Genomic DNA, 26,683 nt, shown 5'->3' on the forward strand with positions numbered 1-26,683 from the left:
TCAGCGATCCTCGCTACTCAGCGAGGCTCGGAGCCAGCCGCTCCATGCGACTGCTCGTCCTGTGGACGTCTTGACTCGCTGATCTGTCTTGACTCTTGACTTAACTTCACTGACTTTTTGAAAATGCGGCTGACTGTTATATTCAAAGACAATTCTCTCTGCGCAGTGGAAAAGGTGGGGCGGGGTCTGTGTGTGTGAGTTCGTGTGTGTGTGTACAGATGGCTCCTGCGATAACGATCTGTTTGCCCTGGCGTGAAATTCCTCTCTCGCGCTCTTCGGGAGAGACAAAGGTGGTCGGGCTTGCTTGGGATATTGTTTAACTCTTTCGTAAGTTTGCCCGTTCGCCTCATTCCTTCTCGATAACCTTTGATGTGACTCGGTATTCCTGCTCCAAGGTTTGTTTTAACAGTAAAAGTATTAAAGGTGAAAATCATTTGATAGCGAATTAATTATTGGATAATAATTCACTGATGTATCTGGTGGCCTGGTCTTAATTGGAGTGAGCGCGAGGACCGCTAACTTTAGCTTATTCTTGTTATTGCATTTTAATTTTGAACCGTTGTTTTAATGACAGAGGAAAATATATATATGGTTTAACCCGTGGGCGTCCTCGTTTCTGGCTTGCGGAGGGCTTCCCTCTGCGTGACCTCCCTTAGGGCACATCAAACTCTTGTTCATCTGGAGATCTTCGCAGATAGCTGCTAACATCCTCGCCTCGAGAGTTTTATTATTTCTTTATTTTTTAATGGTCTGTTTATGACCGACATCTGGTTTTTTGTGTTTCTGGCTTACGGGTTTTATTCATTATTAAAAATATATATTGTTTGTCACGAAAGAAAGGAAAAAGAAATCTATGTGTATGCATCCATAAATATTCTTATGGATATTAATTGTGGAAAAAGGGCCGTATACAACAATACAGACACGAACAAACACGCGGGTGCACATACACACGAGCGCTTACTTGCAAACACGGACGAGTGGAGATGCACGCACGAGTGTGGTCACCACCTGGCTAGCTACACTAGTCACATGATAACTAGTATAGCTAGCCTGCTGGTCAGCACCTGGCTAACTACACTAGTCACGTGATAACTAGTATATTAAACTATACACTACACTATACACTTCACTATACACTATGTTACTATACACTACACTATATACACTAAACACTATTATACACTACACTACACTATACACTACTATACACTACACTACTATACACTACACTATACACAACACTATTATACACTAAACACTATTATACACTAAACACTATTATACACTATACACTACACTATACACTACTATACACTACACTACTATACACTACACTATATACTTTTACACTATAATATACACTACTATACAATACACTTCTATACACTACACTCTACACTTATACACTACAATATGCACGACTATACACTACTTTACACTACAATATGCACTACTATACACTACACTATACACTACACTAAACAGTATTATACTATACACTACACTATACATTACTATACACTATACACTACTACACACTAGTGCTGCACTAGTCCCCAAACTGCAAAGACAAAGGCTCCCCAATGTAGACTGACGCATCCACAGACCCACACATGGACCCACGGACTCGCACAGAAACCCACGGACTCATCGACTCCCACTGGGCGTGCGCTGTTAGCGAGCACCGGTGAGGGTCGCGATGGAACAACACCAGGGGCTGGTGTGGACAGAACCACGGCTGGCCGCTCGTCTCTCAAATTCTGATGTTAGCACCCCCACCCACCTCACCACCTCCTTAATTATGGCTGAGTCCACCTAAGTGACGCTCAGGACTGCTTCAGGTAAGGGGCCGACCTTAAATGACGTCACGTGATTTTAGAGGATTTTTGACCCCCGCCCCCATGGTCACATGACGTCACAAAAAGTCAGCCCTCCCCCCTCAAATATGACGTCACAAAGCCCTGCCCCCCCCACCCCCCAAAAATATATAAAACATGCTTCAAATCCCTTTAAACTATTGCTGTCATTGTAGTGCGTTGTTAATGTGGCGCTGCACTCTAATGTTGTAGGTAGAAAACATTTATTACAAAGTCTAATTAAGTAGAACGTGTTTATATTTATTTAAAGTTGCGCAATTTGATGTGACGTCACTTTTCTCAAACCCCCCCCCCTCGTCACATCGTCACAAATGTCTGACCCCGCCCCCCCCTCTAGGTGCGTGACGTCATTCACGGACGGCCCCTAATTGTCGCTGGTATTGGCCGTGAGCGAGAATGGTGCAGCACCGCTAACCGCTACGCCGTGATGGTGCCCTTACCTGCATGAACGGAGACGCGGTCAGACGATGGGTGAGCCGTTGGTGCGGGCAGGACGAATGATCTCGGGCGTACCTCCTGACGTGGAAGGCGAGGGAGGTCGGAGTGCGCGTGTGAAGAGAGACGGCAAGGGGCGGGAGGAGAGGGGGGCGATCGGACGGAGCGGAAGCAGGAGGACGAGGGCAGGAGAGGCAGCGGAGCCGTGGAGGAGTCTGGGCGCGCTTGATGGTGAAAGTTGACGTGGACGCACGCTGCAGAAGAGAAGAAAATCTTCACGCTCGGCGCCACACACAGCCAGACGTAGCTCACCTCATCCGTCTTGCTGACAATATGTAGGACGACAGACTCTGATTGTCTTGTAGCTCTGTGGAAAGAAGGAGAGGTGTCTTGGGTCCAACAAGGCCCTCTGCCACCGGTGTGGGCGGGGGGGGGGGTACCCTAGTGGAGGGCTGAGCGTGGGAGTGAGTCGAGGGGAGGGTGAGTGGTGGTTGACATGAATTTGAATTCTTATACATGCTATGTATTGTAACATTTATTGTTGTATGGGTTTACACATGGTAGAACATATAGGCTATTAGACGAGGACCAATTCAATGCTAACATCGATAACACGGACACACATCGTGATCAGGGACCCACATCGTCAACAGGGATGCTCGCCTCGTCAATAAAGACCCACATCAAAAGGGACGCTCACCTCTTTAATCCGGACCCATATCTTCAATCGGGACCCATATCGTCAACAGTGACCCACAACATGAATATGGACACTCACCTCGTCAGTAGGGACCCACATCATCAACAGTGACCCACAACATGAATATCGACACTCACCTCGTCAGTAGGGACCCACGTCAACAGTGACCCACAACATGAATATGTTCACGTTTTTGTTTGTTGCGGTTGCACCCGAGTCAAGGGCCGCACGGCTCACAGGGCTCTACACCTGACATGTGAAACTTAAATTAAACTGAAGACGACGTCTCGCCAGCATGCGTCTATCCTCCACGCGTGGCTTCTGTCACGCGACTTCCACGATTTCGCCTGAGAGTCTCCCGCCGCGTGCCCCCATAGGTCTTCTCCATCGGTCGCTCGACTCGCGTAGACCATTCATCCGCGTGGTCCACGTGGTCAAAGAAGAAGTTGGTACCAGCCAAGGCAGCACAACGCCAGTAACACAGACTTATGTTAGTGGTCGATAAGAGTGAAGTACAGTACGTCATAACCCACTCATTTCAAATGCTTGCCACATTATTCGTTGCTATTGGTCACCTGAAGAACTTGGAATTGCTAATGCTGTGCCACCTCAGGTTCTAAGGCAAAGTGAAATGTTAGCTCTATGCCGGTCAAGGACACCAATTCTGGGATGAAACTATCACATTCACGACACGTGATAAAGCATAAAAGCGGTATGCACTGCTGTAACCTTAGCAGGTACCAGCACAGTCAGTATGCACTGTTGTAGTGAAAGCAGGTACCACCACAGTATGCCCTGCTGTAGTGAAAGTAGGTACCACTAGTCAGTATACCTGCTGTAATCATAGCAGGTACCACCACAGCCAGTATGCACTGCTGTTATAGCATAAAAAATATAACGATACTATCATAGAATGTTAACTAAACGAGCATACATTTTTAACTAATTTAGGATAAACATTAAACTTAATGAGTATGGATAAATGTACCGCATTAGCATACAGATTAAAATTAATTAGCATACCAAAATTAGCATAGGACAACCGTTGACCAATCGCTGCGCATCATCGCCCGAGACGCTCCCAGGTTTGCCTCTCGACCAATTGGATCGCTGGCCCTCCCCCCCTCCCCACTTGGGCACGCGGCGACCAATCAGATCGCGGGAAGGACGCTACCATTTTTAATTCCCTACACGCCGAACGCCGCGCGCCCATGTGCGTGTGAGTGTTTAGTTTTGTTTTAATTATTTTAATCATTAAAGTTCGCGAGTGTCAAGGCAAGCTAAGTTGACTTTTTTTTAAAGCATTTTCTCAAGAGAACCGTTGTTGCTGCTGCTGTTGTGAAAGGCCCGGTACACCCTGAGGCCTTGCCTAGACTAGGACAGCCTTGATGTCACGTGGGTCCACACTCTTTGCTTTCGGTAAAGTCACGGAGGTAGAAAAAAATATATTTATTATTTAATTTAATTACATTTTATTTTATACCTACGTTAAATTTAATTAATTTTTTTTATTAAGTTGATTTAAACTTGTTTTATATCTACGTATTTTTTTAAATAAATGAATGAGTTCTTAATTTAAATTTATTTCATACCTACGTTAAATTTAATTGAAATTTGTAATAAATCAAAATTTCTTTATTTTTCATAGCTACGTTAAATTAAGTTGAAATTTTTAATAAATTAAATTTAGTTTATTTAAATTACATTTATTTAATACCTACGTTTAATAAAAATTTTAAAATAAATTACATTATTTAAATAAATGTTTATACCTACGTTAAATTTAATTAAAATTTGTAATAAATCTAAATTATTTTTTTTCATAGCTACGTTAAATTAAATTCAAATTTTTAATAAATTAAATGTATTTTATTTAAATTACATTTATTTAATACCTACGTTTAATTTCATTTTTAAAATAAATGACATTATTTAAATAAATTTTATTTTATACCTACGTTAAATAAACATTTTTATAAATGAAATTATTTTATTTTATTTTTTTAATATAAATTACATTTATTTTATTTAAATTACATTTATTTTATACCTACGTTAAATTAAATTAAATGTTTTAATAAATCAAATTCATTTTATTTTATACCTACGTTAAATTAAATTTTTAACAAGTTGCCTCTCGACAACTTGTTAACTGCTCTGACTGCTACAAGCTAAGTGCGGCCTGGAAGCGTATTATTAAGTAATACATTTTACAATTATAGAGGAACCCCATACTAATGAACTGACTACGTATCTATATAATTAAAAGACCGCACGCAGATACCGCAAAAGCGGACCCCGTTGTCAATGATATAATTTGATGTACGTACAGCAGTTGCTGTACGTGCATCATTAAAATTACACCGATTGTAATACGTCACCAAAGACGACACAATTTTAATTTGACCCCCGGGTCTGATCGCGTTAACTGTGCAGGTGGGGGGTCGAGAGGTGACTTGCACGTGTGTGCAACATGTTGAATATTGACGTGCGATGACTTGTGGAGAGGAAGAATGATGCTGGCGATGCAAGTCTTGAAGTCTGACGTTGTTCTCCGAGTCGTGTAGCCTACCGCGTGCCACTTTGGGGATTGCTGCGTAATGTCATTTTAGTTTCCTCTGTGGAACTTTTTATTTTGTTGATCCTAACGATGTTACTAACGTAGGGCGGGCTTGGGAGCGGCGTTGACGATGTGTTTTGGCGTTGCACCAACCAGCAACTTTGCATTCAGAAGTTGGAGGTGCTTTGATTGTTACAGCGAGAGGTGGAATCATCACCGCCATCGTCATGGGTTTAAGTGGGCACGGAACCCGTCAAGGGAATGGGTAGGTAGAGGAATGGGGTTGGAGAGTATACACAACTTGCATTTCTAGTCATTTCAACAATTTATGGGCAAGCACATCATTAACAGTATCCTGATTACATTTTGATTTAAAGCTTTCGTGACTGCAGTAATTCATATTCTTAGTTTTTTCGGTAAAGTCACGTTGAAGGGAAACAACAAAATAATAAAATATATATAAAACAATAAAAAATGCAAACCAACACACCTGAAGACGACCGTTTGAGTTATGGTCGAAACGTCGTGAGAATTTTTTTATTGTTTTATATATTTTATTATTTTGTTGTTTCCCTTCAACGTGACTTTACCGAAAAAACTAAGAATATAGTATCCTGATTGATGAGCAAAAAAAATCATCAATCTATTGTCATGAATGAGTCCGAAATATCAATAGTCATGCTCAAAACCGCATTCCTATTGTTATAAAAAATAATTGAACCCCCCATTCATGATGACAATTCCAATATGGTCATTATGATGCTCAAAATTACACTTAAATTCTCAGAATCATGAATATTTATGAAAACAGCAGTGTGCTCAAAATGCTCATTTAACAATTTCAACATGTACACAATCAATTCCAAGATTCTAATCAAAGTAAGTCCTATGTATCGTGGTGTTTTCATGCTTATACATTATTGCGCGCCCCCCCCCCAAAAAAATATACAAAAGTCTATTTTTATAATGTTTGCACGGTGTACAGTCTGGAAATTACCCACATGGCAAATTTCAAGCTTGGTGCGTGTCGGGAAGTACGCTAAACAATTTGAACAGACGCACACATTCACAACTTTGCCTTTGGTATATATGGAGATTAGTAATAAATTGTTAATTTAACTACTTTCATGTTGACGGATTGGAAATAGCAATAGCACTGGCTCACCACGGGGCTTATCGCGTGGTATCTGGGCACTTTATTTGAAACGTAAACCCCACAGTTTGTGAGTACAATTCCTCGCAAGTTGCGTCCACACAGATGACGTTTCTAGGTAAGAGTAAGAAATGAATCTACGTGTCGAGGAGAGACGAGAGAGCCAAGAGGTCACCTCGGGAGACGGGGCGGCGCGTCAACCTTAGTCACGTGACGGAAGGAGTGTGGGCGTGCCGTGCGTACGTGTGTGTACTGTGTGTGTGTGTACTGTGTGTGTGTACTGTGCGTGTGTGTAGTGTGTGTGTGTACCGTGTGTGTGTGTTTACTGTGCGTGTGTGTGTGTACCGTGCGTGTGTGTACCGTGTGTGTGTGTACCGTGTGTGTGTACTGTGCGTGTGTACTGTGCGTGTGTGTGTACCGTGTGTGTGTGTGTGTACCGTGCGTGTGTGTGTACCATGCGTGTGTGTGTGTACTGTTTGTGTGTGTGTACTGTGCGTGCATGTGTACTGTGTGTGTGTACTGTGCGTGTGTGTGTATTGTGTGTGTGTATCGTGTGTGTGTACACTGTGTGTACCGTGTGTGTACTGTGTGTGTACTGTGGGTGTACTGTGTGTACTGTGTGTGTATACTGTGTGTGTGTACTGTGCGTGTGTGTGTATTGTGTGTGTGTGTACCGTGTCTGTGTACACTGTGTGTGTGTACCGTGTGTGTACTGCATTGTGTTCATTAAAGTTACTTGCAATTCAAAGACAGGTGTGTTGTTGGTTGTGATGCCAGACGATAACATTGTGAGGAGCAATGCCTGAATCCTTACCCTTGGGGTTCCTCTAGAAATGGCAAAAAGCCACTGAGAGTGGCCACGTGGAGGAGAGGCTGCTACTCTGTACAGAGCTGGACCGGTACCGCCTGGATCTCTGTGGCATTCAGGAGATCCAGTGGACCGGCTCTGACTCCAGTCATCATGAGGGGTGCAGAGTCCTCCACTCGGGGCAGGAGAATGCAAAACAACGAGTGGCTCTTATTCTGAAAAAAAGAATGAAGGCGGCGTGGGAAGATGGCGGCGAGGTGTGGGAAGCTGTAAGCCCCAGGCTACTTTGGGCTCGCCTCCCCATCAACAGGAGGCTGCTTACGCCCCCACCGAAGACGAACATCAGTGGTGGAATGCAGGCAAGCCCGAGGATTCAGATTCCTTCTATGACCTCCTGTCACAGGTGTTAGCTAAAAGTGGCCCCTCGGGATAGAGTCATCCTGTTGGGTGACTTCAATGCCCGAGTTGGTGATGATGTTGGCACCTGGTCTGGAGCGATTGGAAGGCATGGGCCAGATCAACTCAATAACAACGGTAGGAGGCTGTTAGACTTCTGTGCAGCCTGTGGGCTTGTCATTGCCAACATGCTGTTCTGGCATCTGTGCATACAGACAGCATCATGGATTCACGCCGGGTCCAAACAAGAACATCCGCTGGACTATATAGCAGTGGCCCAGCGAATGCAGGCCCATGTCCTTGACACCATGACCTACAGTGCTGCTGACCTCACTGACCATTAGCTTTTCATATGTAAGATCTGTGGGCTGGGTAAATCTGTGAGCAGGAGCGAGGTACAATTAAGCTCCCAAGCATTCACTACGTTATAAACAACATATTTGCACTCATAAGTCGCTTGCCTAATTGCCTCAGCAACTCGGTGTTTCGTATCGAACCTCATCTCAAACAATCGAAGGGCGCCCCCTAGTGGCAGCTGCCCCTGTGTGGCACAAGGTGGCACTCCACCGGCCTGCACGTGGCATGAGTCTGTCGGTAGGGGGCGATCATTGATGCGTCATCTACATTGTGGAGTTTCCGGATAATTTTCGATTTAAAGCTTTCGTGACTGCAATGATTCATCTTCTTTGGTTCTTTCGGTAAAGTCACGTAGAATGAGAATAAAATAATAAATTGATAAAATAAAATAACACAATAATATTCTCACGACGTTTCGGCCACAACACAAGCGGCCTTCATCAGGTGAAGGGAGCGAGACTGTCTGGTAGGACAGCGCTGGAGTGAGAGAGCCACGTTCAGATCACGGCTTTTAAGCTGTGTGAGAGGAACAAAGAGCCTTGACGAAGGAATTAGCATAAAATTTAGCATTGAAAAGGCTGAATGATTAGCTTGTGACTGGTCACAGAAATAGCTATGTTAAAAGTTAAAGCATACACCTCCGCAGAGGCACCCATTGTTAAAAGGAATTAGCATAGAATTTAGCATTGAAATAGTTAAATTAAGGCATTCGCTTGTAACTGCTACAGAAATAGTTACGTTGAAGTCAGAGCATACACATTCACCGGGGCACTTAGTACAAATCAAAACAGGAGAATTTAGCATTGAAATAACTAGGCGAATTTAGCATTGAAATAACTGGGTGATTTGCTGGTGACTGGTCACAGAAATGACTACATATCTGAGCTATTCACAGTACTATATAGTGAACCAATAAAAACTAAAATATAAATTACCTTCATGTTATCAATAAACTCTATATTCTCCAATCAGCTAAGCTACCAACCATAAGTCGTTATATATCACAATGCTATATGGCGAAAAAATGGGTGGATTCTTACCCTCAAATTTCCGTACCACGGATAGCTACGGGCCCCGTTCAGACGGACGAGTTCGTCCATGGTCGGAACAGAGGAGGGGGAGAGAGACAGCTGCGAAGCCCTAGTATACTCCATGTTGTAAACCATACCATTAACCGTGGTGTGAGAGGTATTAAGAGGCAATGCTGGCAAAAGAGCTGCGGTCTGAAGGTCATCGTAAAATTACAATTAATTAAGAACAGAAATGATTTAACACATCTTTCCAGTGGTTACTAAGCCTGAATCCATCTTCTCGGTTGAAATTGTCTCTGTGCTTGTATATGTGAATGGCCTCATGAACGAATCTCTCATGGTAGCCAGTTGGTTTGCAAAGAACCTCCATCTTGGAGAAGTCAATGTCATGTGAGCCCACTGAATTGTAACAGTGATCTGCCACGGCAGAGGAGTTCGTCTTACCGTGTTTCAAGTCTGCTTTATGTTCGCGGATGCGGTCCGAGATATGTCTTTTGGTTTCTCCAATGTAGCTACTACCACAGAGGCACTTTAGTTTGTAAACGCCCGGGTACTGTATGTCTGGAAGAGCATCTTTTACAGATGGAACTAAATCACGGATTTTGTGTACTGTGTTGAATCGGACCTGGATCTTGTGTTTATTCAGGATTTTGGAGATCTTTTTAGTGACCCCTGCAATGTAGGGTAAGGTGATGGTTTTGAGTGGCTCCACAAGAGGATGCTTCTTCATGACTGGAGTGATGGCTTTGCGGATTGTGTAGTCGGAGTAGCCATTAGCCCTGAGAGCCTGGTGTACGTGCTTGAGTTCACTGGTAATGTGTTCCTGGTCGGAAATGCATTGGGCTCTATGGTATAGAGTCTTGATGAGGCAGTTCTTCTGGGATGGATGGTGGTGGGAATCCGGTTTCAAGTAAGCATCTGTATGGGTAGCTTTCCTGTAGACAGAGTGGCTCATTGAACCATCATGTCTCCTTTTAATTAAGACATCCAGAAAGGGTAGTTTGCCATCTTTTTCGACCTCCATGGTAAATCTGATGGCTGGGTGTATGGAATTGATGTGGTCGCGGAATTGGTCTAGAGCAGGCTGGCCATGTGGCCAGATGACAAAGGTGTCATCAACGTACCTCTTCCATAAGGTCGGGCGTAGAGTGGCAGTCTGGATGGCGTCAGTTTCAAATTTTTCCATGAATACGTTGGCTACAACCGGAGATAGGGGGGAGCCCATTGGGGTGCCCTCAGTTTGTTTGTAGAAAGTTCCATTCCAGGTGAAGTATGTGTTGGTTAAGCAATGTCTCACCAGGGGGGGTACATCAGTATGCAGTCCTTGATGAACCAGGTCTTCAATGATAGCGATGGTATCAGGTACCGGGACTTTGGTGAACAAGGACACCACATCAAAACTGACAAGCAGGTCATTTGGGGACAGGGAAATGTCTTTGATTGTCGATACCAGGTGAGTAGAATTTAGTACCGCAGAGGTGGTTTTTCCAGTGAAAGGTCGCAGTATATCAGCCAGAAAACGTGCCAGTTTGTAGGTGGGGGAGCTGATAGTAGAGACGATGGTACGAAGGGGTGTATCTTCTTTGTGTATCTTTGGAAGGCCATATAATCTTGGTGGTCTGGCAGCAGAGGGTTTCAACAAGAACTGTTTGTTCTCATCAATTAATGCTGTTGAATCAGAGATAATTTTGTTCGTTTTGGTGACCAGGCTGTTGGTGGGATCTCTTTTTATTTTTGTATAGCTGCCATCGTTGAGTAGTTCTTGAATTTTGTTGTTATATTCTGTTTTGTCCATGATGACAGTGGCATTGCCTTTGTCGGCTGAGAGAACGACAATATCATCCCTCTTTTTTAATTGAGATAATTCAAAACGTTCGTCTTTGCTGATGTTGCTAGGTGGCAACTTAGCGTTTTTGAGGGTTGCAGCGATTTCAGATCTTGCTACGTCTGCAGAGATGTGACTCAAGCCCTTGAGTGCAACGTCGACATGGGCAATGATATCATTAACCGGTAAGTGTCTCGGTGTGACAGCAAAGTTTAGACCTTTAGCTAAAACGGATTTCAGACCATCAGAAATGGAACTGTTACTGCGATTAATTACGACTTTGTTGACGTCTATCTTTTCGGTGTGTGGATCCGATTTTTTGCTGGAGAGGTGATTGAATTTGGAAATCAAATTGTCCCTACATTTGTTCGACATAGTGGCAGCCGAAGAGGTAGTCATATTGTCTACATGTTCCCAATCCGATGTAGACATTGTTGCTGTCAATTTTAAGTGTGATTTGTAGAGTGTCTTGTCTAACTGATCAAGTTCGGTGCGTGTAAGTCTGATTTTTTCCGAGATAAGAGCGAAGCTAGTTCTAGCTAGAATTCGTTTTGCATTGAGAGAAGTTGCAACAGCAGAGGTTAGTGTAAATGCGGTTGGTATTACCTTAGAGTCGCGGCATCTCTTCAGAAAGGTGAGAGACTCGATTAGTTGAGCCTTCTTATCCCGAAGTCTGTTGAATGATCTTAAGGATGTGTGGAATCCCTCCCCGTAGAGGCGGTTAAATTTCGATTTAAAGCTTTCGTGACTGCAATGATTCATCTTCTTTGGTTCTTTCGGTAAAGTCACGTAGAATGAGAATAAAATAATAAATTGATAAAATAAAATAACAATAATATTCTCACGACGTTTCGGCCACAACACAAGCGGCCTTCATCAGGTGAAGGGAGCGAGACTGTCTAGTAGGACAGCGCTGGAGTGAGAGAGCCACGTTCAGATCACGGCTTTTAAGCTGTGTGAGAGGAACAAAGAGCCTTGACGAAGGAATTAGCATAAAATTTAGCATTGAAAAGGCTGAATGATTAGCTTGTGACTGGTCACAGAAATAGCTATGTTAAAAGTTAAAGCATACACCTCCGCAGAGGCACCCATTGTTAAAAGGAATTAGCATAGAATTTAGCATTGAAATAGCTAAATTAAGGCATTCGCTTGTAACTGCTACAGAAATAGTTACGTTGAAGTCAGAGCATACACATTCACCGGGGCACTTAGTACAAATCAAAACAGGAGAATTTAGCATTGAAATAACTAGGCGAATTTAGCATTGAAATAACTGGGTGATTTGCTGGTGACTGGTCACAGAAATGACTACATATCTGAGCTATTCACAGTACTATATAGTGAACCAATAAAAACTAAAATATAAATTACCTTCATGTTATCAATAAACTCTATATTCTCCAATCAGCTAAGCTACCAACCATAAGTCGTTATATATCACAATGCTATATGGCGAAAAAATGGGTGGATTCTTACCCTCAAATTTCCATACCACGGATAGCTACGGGCCCCGTTCAGACGGACGAGTTCGTCCATGGTCGGAACAGAGGAGGGGGAGAGAGACAGCTGCGAAGCCCTAGTATACTCCATGTTGTAAACCATACCATTAACCGTGGTGTGAGATGTATTAAGAGGCAATGCTGGCGAAAGAGCTGCGGTCTGAAGGTCATCGTAAAATTACAATTAATTAAGAACAGAAATGATTTAACACATCTTTCAAGCACAGAGACAATTTCAACCGAGAAGATGGATTCAGGCTTAGTAACCACTGGTTACTAATTTGAGGGTAAGAATCCACCCATTTTTTCGCCATATAGCATTGTGATATATAACGACTTATGGTTGGTAGCTTAGCTGATTGGAGAATATAGAGTTTATTGATAACATGAAGGTAATTTATATTTTAGTTTTTATTGGTTCACTATATAGTACTGTGAATAGCTCAGATATGTAGTCATTTCTGTGACCAGTCACCAGCAAATCACCCAGTTATTTCAATGCTAAATTCGCCTAGTTATTTAAATGCTAAATTCTCCTGTTTTGATTTGTACTAAGTGCCCCGGTGAATGTGTATGCTCTGACTTCAACGTAACTATTTCTGTAGCAGTTACAAGCGAATGCCTTAATTTAGCTATTTCAATGCTAAATTCTATGCTAATTCCTTTTAACAATGGGTGCCTCTGCGGAGGTGTATGCTTTAACTTTTAACATAGCTATTTCTGTGACCAGTTACAAGCTAATCATTCAGCCTTTTCAATGCTAAATTTTATGCTAATTCCTTCGTCAAGGCTCTTTGTTCCTCTCACACAGCTTAAAAGCCATGATCTGAACGTGGCTCTCTCACTCCAGCGCTGTCCTACCAGACAGTCTCGCTCCCTTCACCTGATGAAGGCCGCTTGTGTTGTGGCCGAAACGTCGTGAGAATATTATTGTGTTATTTTATTTTATCAATTTATTATTTTATTCTCATTCTACGTGACCTTTCCAGATAATGTCTGGAATTAACCACAATTTTGACCGTGACACCAACATGCAATGACCTGTGCGTTGTGAATGACACAATACTCTGTTTGACATCCGCCGTGAAGCAGAACAGCGCATATTGTGGTGAATGTTACTGGGGTAGCCAGGTGTGCCTGTCGGATTTGAACTTTGAACCTCTGCAACAAATAGAGAATGCGCTACCATATTCCTGGTTCTTCCGGTAAAGTCACGTAGATAGAAAACAAAATAAACAAAATAAAAGATTAAAAAATAATAATAATACAAATAACAAATAAAAATAATAAATTAAAAAAAATTTGATGGGATGATGCCATGGGTTGACTGACTCAGATGACTGGCCAATGCACCGCCTTTGCCCCCCACTACACACACACAGTGTGTACGTGTGTACACACTGTGTGTATACACACGTACACACACTGTGTGTGTGTGTGTGTGTACACACACACACACACTGTGTGTGTAAGTACACACACAGTGTGTGTACGTACACACTGTGTGTACGTGTGTACACACTGTGTGTATACACACGTACACACACTGTGTGTGTGTGTGTACACACAGTGTGTGTACGTACACACACACAGTGTACGTACACACACAGTGTGTACACACACACACTGTATACACAATAATGTCCACGTTGTTGTTGCTGAGTTCAAGCACCCAAGGGAGGGGGCAATGGAAAATGAATCTAAATCAACTTAAACTCCATCCCCATGACCTCATCGGCATGAAGTGCCAGCAGGAGGTGTACCTCGCTAGTTACGTCATGTCACCAAAGTATTCACACTCCTCCAACCCCGTCCACAGCGCTCTTGAGCGTGACGTCACCTCCGCTTGGGTCACTGCCGATATCAATCCAATGGGAATCCTTATTTGGGCATAGCTACGCCCAGTGACTGGCGGTTCATTAACATAATGCATTCGTTGAAGCCATCTGATTCAGCAGCCACGCCCCATCCCTCGACATTTGGGCCAGTGTACATTAACATGTTACCTGCTTACACGCGTGACGTCGCGAGGTAACAGGAGGCTGCCGATCCGCGCTTGCACTGAAATCCGAGGTGAGAAATTCTCGTGGTGGTGGTGGTTGTTGTTGTTTACCAAGGTAGAGCCTCTCTCTCGTAGGGATGTCAGTTGAGTAGCAGCGAGCATGGGAATCGCTGTCCAGGTTGGAACTTTACAACGCGGGGCCTAGCCATGCGGGGCCTTGCCTCCTGCCCTCGCCTGATTGCGTTCACTTTAATTATCTCGCTTAAGTTTAATTTGTCTTCACCCGGCTCGCCACTTTGTAACTTTGTTTTATTGTAAATATTCACGTAGTTTTTATTTTCTTTTGTTAGCAGGCCAAGCCCGCTTGAGCTGCTATACCGCTCTTGTTATCAGAAGCGACCTGCCCACAACAACACAAGGTGAGGCTTTGTCAACGTGTGTGAATGTTTTGACTTAAAACTTTGGTGACTGCAGGAATTAAAATTCTTGGTTCTTTCGGTAAAGTCACATAGATAGAAAATTAAATGAAAATATTTTTTTTTTAAATAAAGCAAAAAACCCACGACGTTTCGATCGCAACACAAGTGGTCTTTATCTTATTGAATTTAATCTGTTATTTTTATTTTCTATCTACGTGACTTTACTGAAAGAACCAACAATACGTGCGTCAATGTCTATCGGTCAAAGTCGCTAAGCGCGTGCCGCTGTTGACTCTGAATGTGTGGAGGGGAACACCTTCACCACGGAGAGAGAGAGACAGAGACACGGATAGCCTCGGCTATGTTGATTGATCCTCGATTCATTACTTGATGGAGTGAGGAAGAATTAATGCTGAGCAGATGAAGGTGGCCAGGCATGGTTCTGGTCACACCACCACCTGTTTACCCATGGCAGTGTGTGACAGTGTCAAATTTGTGTTTGCAGTAAAGTCTATTAACTCTGTTGAACACGAGGATATATAAAAACAATAGTTTATTTTTGTTTTCCTCTGGAACTCTTTATACGAATGGAAACATGAAGTTAACACAGCACACACATTCCGCTGAAGTTGGAACTGTTCATCCCCAGCATTCAAGGACATCTGAGCCTGGATTCACACCTGAGTTGCGATTGAACGTTAATTAATGCATTTCTGCATAACAGAAATAGTATTGTTTTCAACACCCTTTGCTATGTCAGTTGAATTTAGCTTTCCTAAATATTCCTTTTATAGTCAGCCGAAATTGTGTGGGTTAATATTAATTTTGAAGATATGAAGGCTTCTAGGCATATTAATGACATTTCCCCTCTCACTGTGTGCCATAGCAGCCCGTGGAGAGAAACCCTTCAGGTGCACTCTGTGCGGGAAGGCGTTAATCAAATCTGATAAATTTGGAAAACTTTTTCACTACATCATGAATATATTAATAAGTTTAGACGTGTAAGTCACGTGTGCATTCCTCTGTGCCTGACGTGTAGATGGTGTGGATATTCTTTTTTTCTGTCTGCAGCTGATGCTTCCTCTGCAGAATTGGTCTGATGGAGCAAAGGCACTCAGCGCAGCTCGGTACGACAAGTCAACAATGCGACCAGCGTGCATACAGCATGGACCGGACTGGAAATTTGACACGGCACCAGAGAAGTCACACAGAAGAGAAACCCTTCAAATGTACTGTGTGTGGGAAGGCGTTTGCACGGTCATCTGCTCTTAAAAAACACCAGAGAACACACACAGGAGAGAAACCCTCCAAGTGTACTCTGTGTGGCAAGGCATTTTCAGATCTATGTCATCTTGTAATACACCAGAGAACACACACAGGAGAGAAACCCTTCAAGTGCAGTGTCTGCGGGAATGCGTTTTCAGATTCATATAATCTTGTAACACACCAGAGAACACACACAGGAGAGAAACCCTTCAGGTGCAGTGTTTGTGGGAAGGCGTTTGCACATTCATCAAATCTTAAAGTACACCAGAGAACACACACGGGAGAGAAACCCTTCAAGTGCACTCTGTGCGGGAAGGCGTTTGCACAGTCACCACATCTTAAAGTACACCAGAGAACACACACAGGAGAGAAACCCTTCAAGTGCAGTGTGTGCGTGAAGGCGTTTGCACATTCATCTGCTCTTGTAACACACCAGAGAACACACACGGGAGAGAAACCCTTCAGGTGCACGATGTGCGGGATGGCGTTTACACAGTCATCAACTTTTCGAAGACACCAGAGAACACAAAAGCATCGGAAGGTCCACAAGGAGCGGAGTCGGAGTCTGAAATCAGCTTGTGAAAGTCAACGTGCCGCAATGATCCCATCCCTCATGAAACAAGAACCGGACGAAAATCTCTGCTTGGACACTTTTAAAGGTATAAAGGTGAAATATGAAGAGGTGATGGTGAAATGTGAAGAAGTGATGAGCGAAGAAGTGAAGGTAAAAAGTGAAGATGAAGATTCAACTCCAAAATGGGACCTTCACATCGTAAAGCAGGAGGAGAATTCTGACTGTGAATCAGAGTGAGGCAACTCCCAGCAGTTTGTGGAAGTGGAGGTGTGGGTGGACTTGCTCCTAGACAATACAAAGTCAAGTGGAGACCCGGTAGATGTGTAAGCCAGAGACGATGTCACTACAATAGATGCACCTTTGTCACAGGCCTTTAATGACAAGAACGTGAATTTGGACACTCAATTCCTATGTTCAACCTGCAGAGTAAGGGCGGCCAGTCTTTGTGGACCCGTGGGTTGGGGAGATCTCTGACCAGGAGCGAGAGCCAAGAAGCCCCCAAGCATTCACTATGTTATAATAATTGCTTTTACACGGCGCTCACTTAATGGCCTCGGCAACTCGGAGTTTCGTGTCTCGTCTGAAACACTCGAAGAGCATCCCCAAGTAGCAGCTGCCCCTGTGTGGCACAAGGTGGTGGCCCTGCACCGGCCTGCATTTATTATTATTTCCGCCTGAGGACGACCGCTTGTGTTACGATCGAAACGTCGTGATCTATTATTATTTTTTCTGCCTATGTGACTTTACTGAAAGAACCAAAGAGTATGTGAACAAGAGGCTGTCAGTAGGGGGCGATGATTGATGTTTCATCTCAGTTTTGTAATTTGTCGCTAATGTTTAGAATTCGCCAGCATGCAATGGCCTACTCGTTTTGAATGACACTACAATAGTATGTTTTACATCCACTTTTAAGCAGACCGTGCGTATTTTTAAAATAGCTTCTTTTTAATACGATGTAACCTGATGCAGGATATTTCACTGCAGTAATTAAATTTTGTTAATATGCCTGTCAATAATTAAGAATGAATACTTGTCTGATTGTGCGTGTACATGTAACATTTTGTCTATGAGGGTCAAACATTGATTAAGTGTTCAAATCTAGATTGATTAAGTGATGTTAGGACAAAGTGTGTGTGTGTTTGGAAGTAACCTGTACAGATAACTCGGGTGAGACACATTCCATGTGATACAGGTCAAAGTGTACTTTTGTGTTTCACGAAGCGTCTGCCTCTGAAGCAACTCATTGTCTTTGAAATAGGGAGCACGCTCGGATCATTCATCAGTTACAAAGCATACCGCTTGAAAGTTACACGTATAGGAGGAGGTACATTCTCTACAACACGAATTGTAGTTTTGTCTTACGTGTTGACTTAGATTTTGTCTAACTAGGACTGGAAATGCACCTTGCTGATTGACGTCTGGATGTTCGTACCTATCGGTTGAAGCAAACCCCACTGCTGTTGTTGAGACGCTGTGCACCAATAAGGGTCCAACACATTGACGGCCTTCAGGCCAGGAAAGTCACAACATTTACGGCACACGAAGGACGCATTCACGCCAGCGCCCGTGCTCCGTTTTGAATTTTTAAAATGAAACATCTTTGAATCGTGTTGTGTTTTGAATTAGATGATTGTTATTTCTTCATTAAAAGCTTAAAAGTTCATTTTACACCCGGAAGGCTTCGTTGAAAAGGATATTTCGCGTGAATTTTCTCTCGTCGTTAAGTAGACGATGGCCTTGCCGGGGGTTCGGTTCGATGCGGACTTTCACCTGTTTGGGATTGCAAGATCAAGATAAGGCGACACGGAGCTGCTGGCCGTCTGCAGATCGATTCCAACGTAATCGAGCGTCTGTCCCTGCGCCTCCGTCGTTGGTACAGGGGGTGCGTTTCTCCGTTGTGGAGTTTCTCGATAATGTTTGGAATTACCCCAATTTTGACCGTGAGACCAACATGCAATGGCCTGTGCGTTGTGAATGACACAACGTTATGTTTTACATCTGCCGTTTAGCAGACTGCATATTGTGGTGAATGTTGCTGGGGTAGCCAGGTGTGCCTGTCGGATTTTAACCTTGAACCTCTGCAATAAATAATGTGCTACCACATTATTGGTTCTTTCGGTAAAGTCACGTAAATAGAAAAAAAAATAAAGAAAAAAATTAGTTTATTATTTAAATCGTCATTTTATTTTTTTCTTCAATGTAACATTTTTTTTAATTTACGTGACTTGACAGAAAGAACCAAGAACGTTAATTCCTGCGGTCGCGAACGTTTTGAGTCAAAATAGAATGCGCCACCACTCGGCTCGCCTCAATCTGCGTGGAGGCGTGGGGGTGGGGGTCAGCCTGAGAGAGTTTCTCACCGGCGCAGAACTTCCACACAGAGGCTCCACGCAGCTTCGTGCGGAGCGACAGGCCAGGCAGCTCCCACACAGCGTGGTGCAGCTCGTTAACATTTATAGTCTTGCTTCTTTCGGTAAAGTCACGTAGATAGAAAATAACAAAAACAAGAAAATTGGAAAATAAATTGATGAAAAGATGCCCATTGGTCGACTGAGATGACTGTGCCACACACAATGTACACACACACACAGTGTATACACACAGTGTACATACACACAGTGCACACGCACAGTGTACACACACACACTGACCCAGGCAGAGGTGTGTGTGCACTGTGCGTGTACACTGTGTACACACACACAGTGTACACGCACAGTGCACACACACAGTGTACACACAGTGTACACACACAGTGTACACACACAGTGCACACACACACACAGTGTACACACACAGTGTACACACACACAATGTACATACGCAGTGTACACACACACACAGTGCACACAGTGCACACAGTGTACACACACATAGTGTGTACGTGTACACACACAGTGTACACACACTGTACACACACACAGTGTACACACACACAGTGCACACACACACTGTGTACACGTACACACACTGTGTACGTGTACACGCACACAGTGTACACACACACAGTGTACGTGTACACACACAGTGTACACACACACAGTGTGTTCACACAGTGCACACACACGCAGTGTACACACACTGTGTGTACGTGTACACACACAGTGTGTACGTGTACACACAGAGCGTGACGTCACCTCTGCCTGGGTCAACTTCCGTTATCTGTTCAAGTACAATCCTTATTTGGGCAAAGCTACGCCCGGTGACTGGCGGTTCATTAACATAATGTGTTCGTGAAGGCCGTCGCGAGTTTATTGCGACGAGTTCAGCACCCACGCCCCATCCCTCCACGTATGGGCCGGGCTCATTAACATAATTTATTTAAATTAGGACCCGCTCGTTGCGGGAGGGGAGTGTCTTGTACCACGCAAGTGACGTCATCTCCTGCTGCCGCGTGACGTCACGAGGTAACAAATCTGCCGCTCCTGGCGTGAAGTGAAATCCGAGGTGAGAAATTCTCATCGTTGTGGTGGTTGTGGTGGTGGTTGTGGTTATTGTTGTTTACAGAGGTAGAGCCTCTCTCTCGTAGGGATGTCAGTTGAGTAGCAGCGAGAATGGGAATCGATGTCCAGGTTGGAACTTTACAACGCGGGGCCTAGCCACGCGGGGCCTTGCCTCCTGCCCTCGCCTGATTGCGTTTGCTTCAATTATCTCGCTTAGTTGAGCAATCTTTGTAAGAAAGTAATCTACCAGGCTATGCGTTTATTGTGTGTTGACCGACTCTCTGTGTTGCATTGCATTATATTTCAAAAATTTACTCAGTTTGTTTGATTAAAAGACTTTATATTTTTTACATTGTGTACAGTATGGAACATACCCACATGCCAAATTTCAAGTGTGTGGCACGTTGGGAAGTATGCTAAACATTTCGAACAGACACGTATCCACACATTTCCCTTTCATATTTATAGATAAATCAGCATTTTGCGACCCCCACTGCCACCGTGTGGCTGATTATTACGTGCCAGGGACTCTATGAGAGGACAACAGTCCGAGTCCATAATTGGCAATAAGTAACGGCAAAGCAGTTACAAGCGACTCACAGAATTTTGCACAGTTGAGTATACAGAGTACACGACTTCCCTGAAGGCAAACACCTTCAGCGAGCACAATGCCGATCACACGCGTCGAATAAAAAGCAAGGGACAAGTCATTACGTACTAACAACTCCTTACTAACAACTCCTTACTTACTAACAACTCCTTACTAACAACTCCTTACTAACAACTCCTTACTAACAACTCATTACTTACTAACAACTACTTACTAACAACTACTTACAAACAACTCCTTACTTACTAACAACTCCATACTTACTAACAACTCCTATCATTTTTCATTGCTGGAGGGGTTGCCCCCCCTACCTGAAAATCCTGGCTCCGCCTCTGAGTGTGTGACAGTGTCAAGTTTGTGTTTGCAGTAAAGTCTATTAACTCTATTGAGCACGGAGGTTATATCAAAACAGTAGTTTAGGTTTGTTTTCCTCTGCAACTCTTTATAAGAATGGAGTCAGGAAGTTAACACAGCACACACGTGCAGCTTAAGTCGGATCTGTTCATCCCAGCATTCAAGGACATCTGTGCCTGGCTTCACACCTCTAAGTTGCGATTGAACATTAATTCATGCATTTCTGCGTAACACAAATAGTATTATTTTAAACACCCTTTGCTACGTCAGCTGAATTTAGCTTTCATAAATATTCCTTTTGAAGCCAGACAGCTGAAATTGTGTGCTCGGAGTTTTTGGTGAACATTCATTTTGAAGATACGAGGGCTTCCAGGCATGTTTATGACCATTTGCCCTCTCATTGTGTGCAATAACAGCCCGTGTGATGAATTTGGGACACTTTTGCACTATATCATGAATATGTGAATAAGTATAGACGTGTAAGTCACGTGTTACTGTGTATATATGCTTTCCTCTGTGCATCGATACTGACGTGTAGATGGTGTGGATATTATTTTTTTCTGTCTGCAGCTGAAGCTTCCTCTGACGCTTCCTCTGCAGAATTGGTCTGATGGAGCAAATGCGCTCGGCGCAGCTCGGTAGGACAAGGCTCCAATGCGACCGGTGTGCATACAGCACGGATCGGACTGGAGATTTCACACAGCACGAGAGAACTCACACAGGAGAGAAACCCTTCAAGTGCAGTGTGTGTGGGAAGGCGTTTGCACATTCATCTACTCTTGTAATACACCAGAGAACACACACGGGAGATAAACCCTTCAAGTGCAGTGTGTGTGGGAAGACGTTTGCACATTCATCTGCTCTTGTAATACACCAGAGAACACACACGGGAGAGAAACCCTTCAAGTGCAGTGTGTGTGGGAAGGCGTTTGCACATTCATCTGCTCTTGTAATACACCAGAGAACACACACGGGAGACAAACCCTTCAAGTGCACTGTGTGTGGGAAGGCGTTTGCACAGTCATCTAATCTTGTAGAACACCAGAGAACACACACGGGAGAGAAACCCTTCAAGTGCAGTGTGTGTGGAAAGGTGTTTGCATATTCATCTGCACTTATAATACACCAGAGAACACACGCGGGAGAGAAACCCTTCAAGTGCAGTGTGTGCGTGAAGGCGTTTGCACGTTCATCTCTTCTTGTAAAACACCAGAGAACTCACACAGGAGAGAAACCCTTCAAGTGCAGTGTGTGTGGGAAGGCATTTGCAGATTCATCAAATCTTCAAGTACACCAGAGAACACACACGGGAGAGAAACCCTTCAGGTGCACTCCGTGCGGGATAACGTTTGCACAGCAACCACATCTTCAAGTACACCAGAGAACACAGCAGCATCAGAAGATCCACAAGGAGTGGAGTCTGAAATCGGCTTGTGAAAGTCAAAGTGCCACCATGAGCCCATCCCTCATGAAACACGAACCGGAAGAAAATCCCAGCTTGGACACTTTTAAAGTTATCGAGGTGAAATATGAAGAGGTGATGGTGAAGAGGGAAGAAGTGATGGTGAAGAGGGAAGAAGTGATGGTGAAATGTGAAGATGAAGATTCAACTCCAAAATGGGACCTTCACATTGATGGAGGCAACGTGAAGCAGGAGGAGAATTCTGACTGTGAGGCAGAGCGAGGCAACGCCCAGCAGTTTGTGGAAGTGGAGGTGTGGGTGGACTTCCTCCGAGACAATACAAAGTCAAGTGGAGACCCGGTAGATGTGTAAGCCAGAGACGATGTCGCTACAATAGATGCACCTTTGTCACAGGCCTTTAATGACAAGAATGTGAAGTTGAACACTCATTTCCTAGGTTCAACCTTCAGAGTATGAGTGGCCAGTCTTTGTGGACCTGTGGGTTGGGTCAATCTCTCACCAGGAGCGAGAGCCAATAAGCTCCCAAGCATTCACGATGTTCTCATGATAATTGCTTTTACGCTTTGCCCGCTTAATCGCCTCGGCAACTCGGAGTTTTGTGTCGTACCTCGTCTGAAACACTCAAAGAGCATCCCCAAGTAGCAGCTGCCCCTGTGTGGCACAAGGTGGTGGCCCTGCACTGGTCTGCATGTGGACAAGAGCCTGTCAGTAGGGGACGATGATTGATGTGTCATTTCAGTTGTGTAGTTTGTAGGCAATCTTGATTCGAAGCTTTCGTGACTGCAGGAATCCACACATAACAGATCACGGCGTTTAGATTGCAACACGAACAATCGTCATCAGGTGGGACAACCACAGCAAGAGAAACTGCTGAAGTAGTAGGCGCCTACTCCAACAGTTTCTTCTTCTTGCTGCTGTGCTTATCCCACCTGATGACGATTGCTTGTGTTGTCATCGAAACGCCGCGATCTATTATTTGTAGGCAATGTTTAGAATTTGTTACATTTTGACCCAGGCGCCAGCATGCAACGACCTACTCGTTTTGAATGACACAACAATAGTACGGTGTACATACACTGTTAAGCAGACGGTACGTGTTTGTAAAATAACTTCTTGTTAATACGATGTAATGTGATGCAGTCAATTTCGCTGCAGTAATTAAATGTTAATATTCCCGTCAATGATTTAGAATGAATACTTGTCTGATTGTGCGCGTGCATGTAACATTTTGTATGAGGAACAAACATTGAATAAGTGATGGTAGGACAAAATGTGTGTGTGTGTTTGGAAGTAACCTGTAAAGAGAACTCGGGTGAGACCCGTTGTTCTTGTGATACAGGTCAAAGGGTACTTTTGTGTTTCACGAAGCATCTGCCTCTGGAGCAACTCATTATCTTTGAAATAGGGAGCACGCTTGGATCATTCATCAGTTACAAGGCATACCACTTAAAAGTTACACGTATAGGAGGAGGTACATTCTCTACAACACGAATTGTAGTTTTGTCTTACGTGTTGACGTAGATTTTGTCTAACTGGGACTAGAAATGCTCCTTGCTGATTCACGTCTGGATGTTCGTAACCATCGGTTGAAGCAAACCCCACTGCTGTTGTTGAGACGCTGTGCACCAATAATGGTCCAACACATTGACGGCCTTCAGGCCAGGAAAGTCACAACATTTGCACACGATGGACGCATTCACGCAAGCACCCCATGCTCCATTTTGAAGTTTTAAAATGAAACATCTTTGAATTGTGTTGTGTTTTGACTTCGATGATTTTATTTCCTCAATAAAAGATTATTTCATATTACATCCGGAAGGCTTCGTTGAGAAGGACATTTCGTGTGAATTTTCTCTCATTAAGTAGATGGCCTTGCCGGGGGTTCGGTTCAATGCGGACACAAACAGTGTACACACAGAGTGTACACACACAGTGTACACACACATTGTGTACACACACACACAGTGTACATACACACATTGTGTACACACACACAGTGTACACACAGTGTACATACACACATTGTGTACACACACACAGTGTACACACACACAGTGTACACACACACAGTGTACACACACAGTGTACATACAGTATATACACAGTGTACACAAACAGGGTACACACACTGTATATATATACACACAGTGTACTCACACACAGTGATACAGTGACACAGCGACACACAGTGACACACAGTGTATACACACAGTGTACATACAGTGTACACACACAGTGCACACACACAGTGTACACACAGTGTATACACAATAATGTCCACGTTGTTGTAGCTGAGCTCACACACCAAAGGGAGGGAGCAATGGAAAATGAATCTAAATTAACTTAAACTCCAACTCTGTGACGTCACCACTCTGCATTACCTCATCGGCGTGAAACGCCAGGGGGAGGTGTACCTCGCTAGTGACATCATGTCACCAACGTATTCACCGCTCCCCCGTCCACCGCGCTCTTGCACATGATGTCACCTCCGCTTGGGTCACTGCCGATATCGTTCCAGTGCCAATCCTTATTTGGGCAAAGCTACGACCAGTGACTAGCGGCTCATTAACATAATGTGTATCGTTAAAGCCGTCGCGAGTTTATTGCGACGGGTTCAGCACTCACGACATTTGGGCGCAACATTAACATAATTTATTCATTCTCTAATTTATTTATTTACGGAGCCGCTCATTGTGGGAGGAGCGTGCCTCGTATCCCGGAAGTGACGTCACGTCACCTGCTGCTGCGTGACGTCACGAGGTAACAGGCACTGAAATCTGAGGTGAAAAATTCTCATTGCGATTGTGGTTGTTGTTGTTGTTTACCAAGGTAGAGCCTCGCTCTCTCTCGTAGGGATGTCAGTTGAGTAGCAGCGAGCATGGGAATCGATGTCCAGGTTGGAACTTTACAACGCGGGGCCTAGCCACGCGGGGCCTTGCCTCCTGCCCTCGCCTGATTGCGTTCACTTTAATTATCTCGCTTAAGTTTAATTTGTCTTCACCCGGCTCGCCACTTTGTAACTTTGTTTTATTGTCAATATTCACGCAGTTTTTATTTTCTTTTGTTAGCAGGCCAAGCCCGCTTGAGCTGCTATACCGCTCTTGTTATCAGAAGCGACCTGCCCACAACAACACAAGGTGAGGCTTTGTCAACGTGTGTGAATGTTTTGACTTAAAACTTTGGTGACTGCAGGAATTAATATTCTTGGTTCTTTCGGTGAAGTCACATAGATAGAAAATAAAATAAAAATAACAGATTATAAATTAAATGAAAAATAAAAAATTGAAAATAAAGCAAAAAACCCACGACGTTTCGATCGCAACACAAGTGGTCTTTATCTTATTGAATTTAATCTGTTATTTTTATTTTCTATCTACGTGACTTTACTGAAAGAACCAACAATACGTGCGTCAATGTATCTATCGGTCAAAGACGCTAAGCGCGTGCCGCTGTTGACTCTGAATGTGTGGAGGGGAACACCTTCACCACGGGGAGAGAGAGACAGAGACACGGATAGCCTCGGCTATGTTGATTGATCCTCGATTCATTACTTGGTGGAGTGAGGAAGAATTAATGCTGAGCAGATGAAGGTGGCCAGGCATGGTGCTGGTCACACCACCACCTGTTTACTCATGGCAGTGTGTGACAGTGTCAAGTTTGTGTTTGCAGTAAAATCTATTAACTCTATTGAACACGGAGGTTATATCAAAACAATAGTTTTTTTTTGTTTTCCTCTGAAACTCTTTATAAGAATGGAAACAGGAGGCGAACACAGCACACACATTCAGCTGATGTCGGATCTGTTCATCCCAGCATTCAAGGACATCTGAGCCTGGATTCACACCTCTAAGTTGCGATTGAACATTAATTTCTGCATAACACAAATAGTATTGTTTTCAACACCCTTTGCTATGTCAGCTGAATTTAGCTTTCATAAATATTCCTTTTGTA

The 26,683-nt window shown here is 43.7% G+C and overlaps 1 protein-coding gene across 1 annotated transcript; it reads left to right on the top strand.

Annotated features, from left to right (window-relative positions):
- Positions 1 to 16,140: 16,140 nt before the first annotated feature.
- Positions 16,141 to 25,306, top strand: LOC142915708 (uncharacterized). Its single transcript, XM_076061403.1, has 3 exons — positions 16,141 to 16,805; positions 22,054 to 22,831; positions 25,274 to 25,306. Exons 1-3 carry the CDS (start codon positions 16,165 to 16,167, stop codon positions 25,304 to 25,306), a joined length of 1,452 nt encoding a protein of 483 aa, XP_075917518.1. The 5' UTR covers positions 16,141 to 16,164.
- The last annotated feature ends 1,377 nt before the right edge of the window (positions 25,307 to 26,683 follow it).

This window comes from Petromyzon marinus, unplaced genomic scaffold (assembly GCF_048934315.1).
Source record: "Petromyzon marinus isolate PM22_M1 ecotype Great Lakes invasive population unplaced genomic scaffold, UKy_Petmar_22M1.pri1.0 PM_G_Scaffold_34, whole genome shotgun sequence".
NCBI classification, from domain to species: Eukaryota; Metazoa; Chordata; class Hyperoartia; order Petromyzontiformes; family Petromyzontidae; genus Petromyzon; species Petromyzon marinus.

What these genes read in the sequence shown, in the direction of transcription:
- LOC142915708 (XM_076061403.1), top strand. Translation starts at nt 16,165, where the DNA reads ATGGAGCAAAGGCACTCAGCGCAGCTCGGTACGACAAGTCAACAATGC. An exon ending in AAACCCTTCAGGTGCACGAT is followed by an intron (nt 16,806 to 22,053) that starts GTGCGGGATGGC and finishes CTTCAAGTGCAG; the next exon opens with TGTGTGTGGGAAGGCGTTTG. An exon ending in ACACTTTTAAAGTTATCGAG is followed by an intron (nt 22,832 to 25,273) that starts GTGAAATATGAA and finishes ATTTGGGCAAAG; the next exon opens with CTACGACCAGTGACTAGCGG.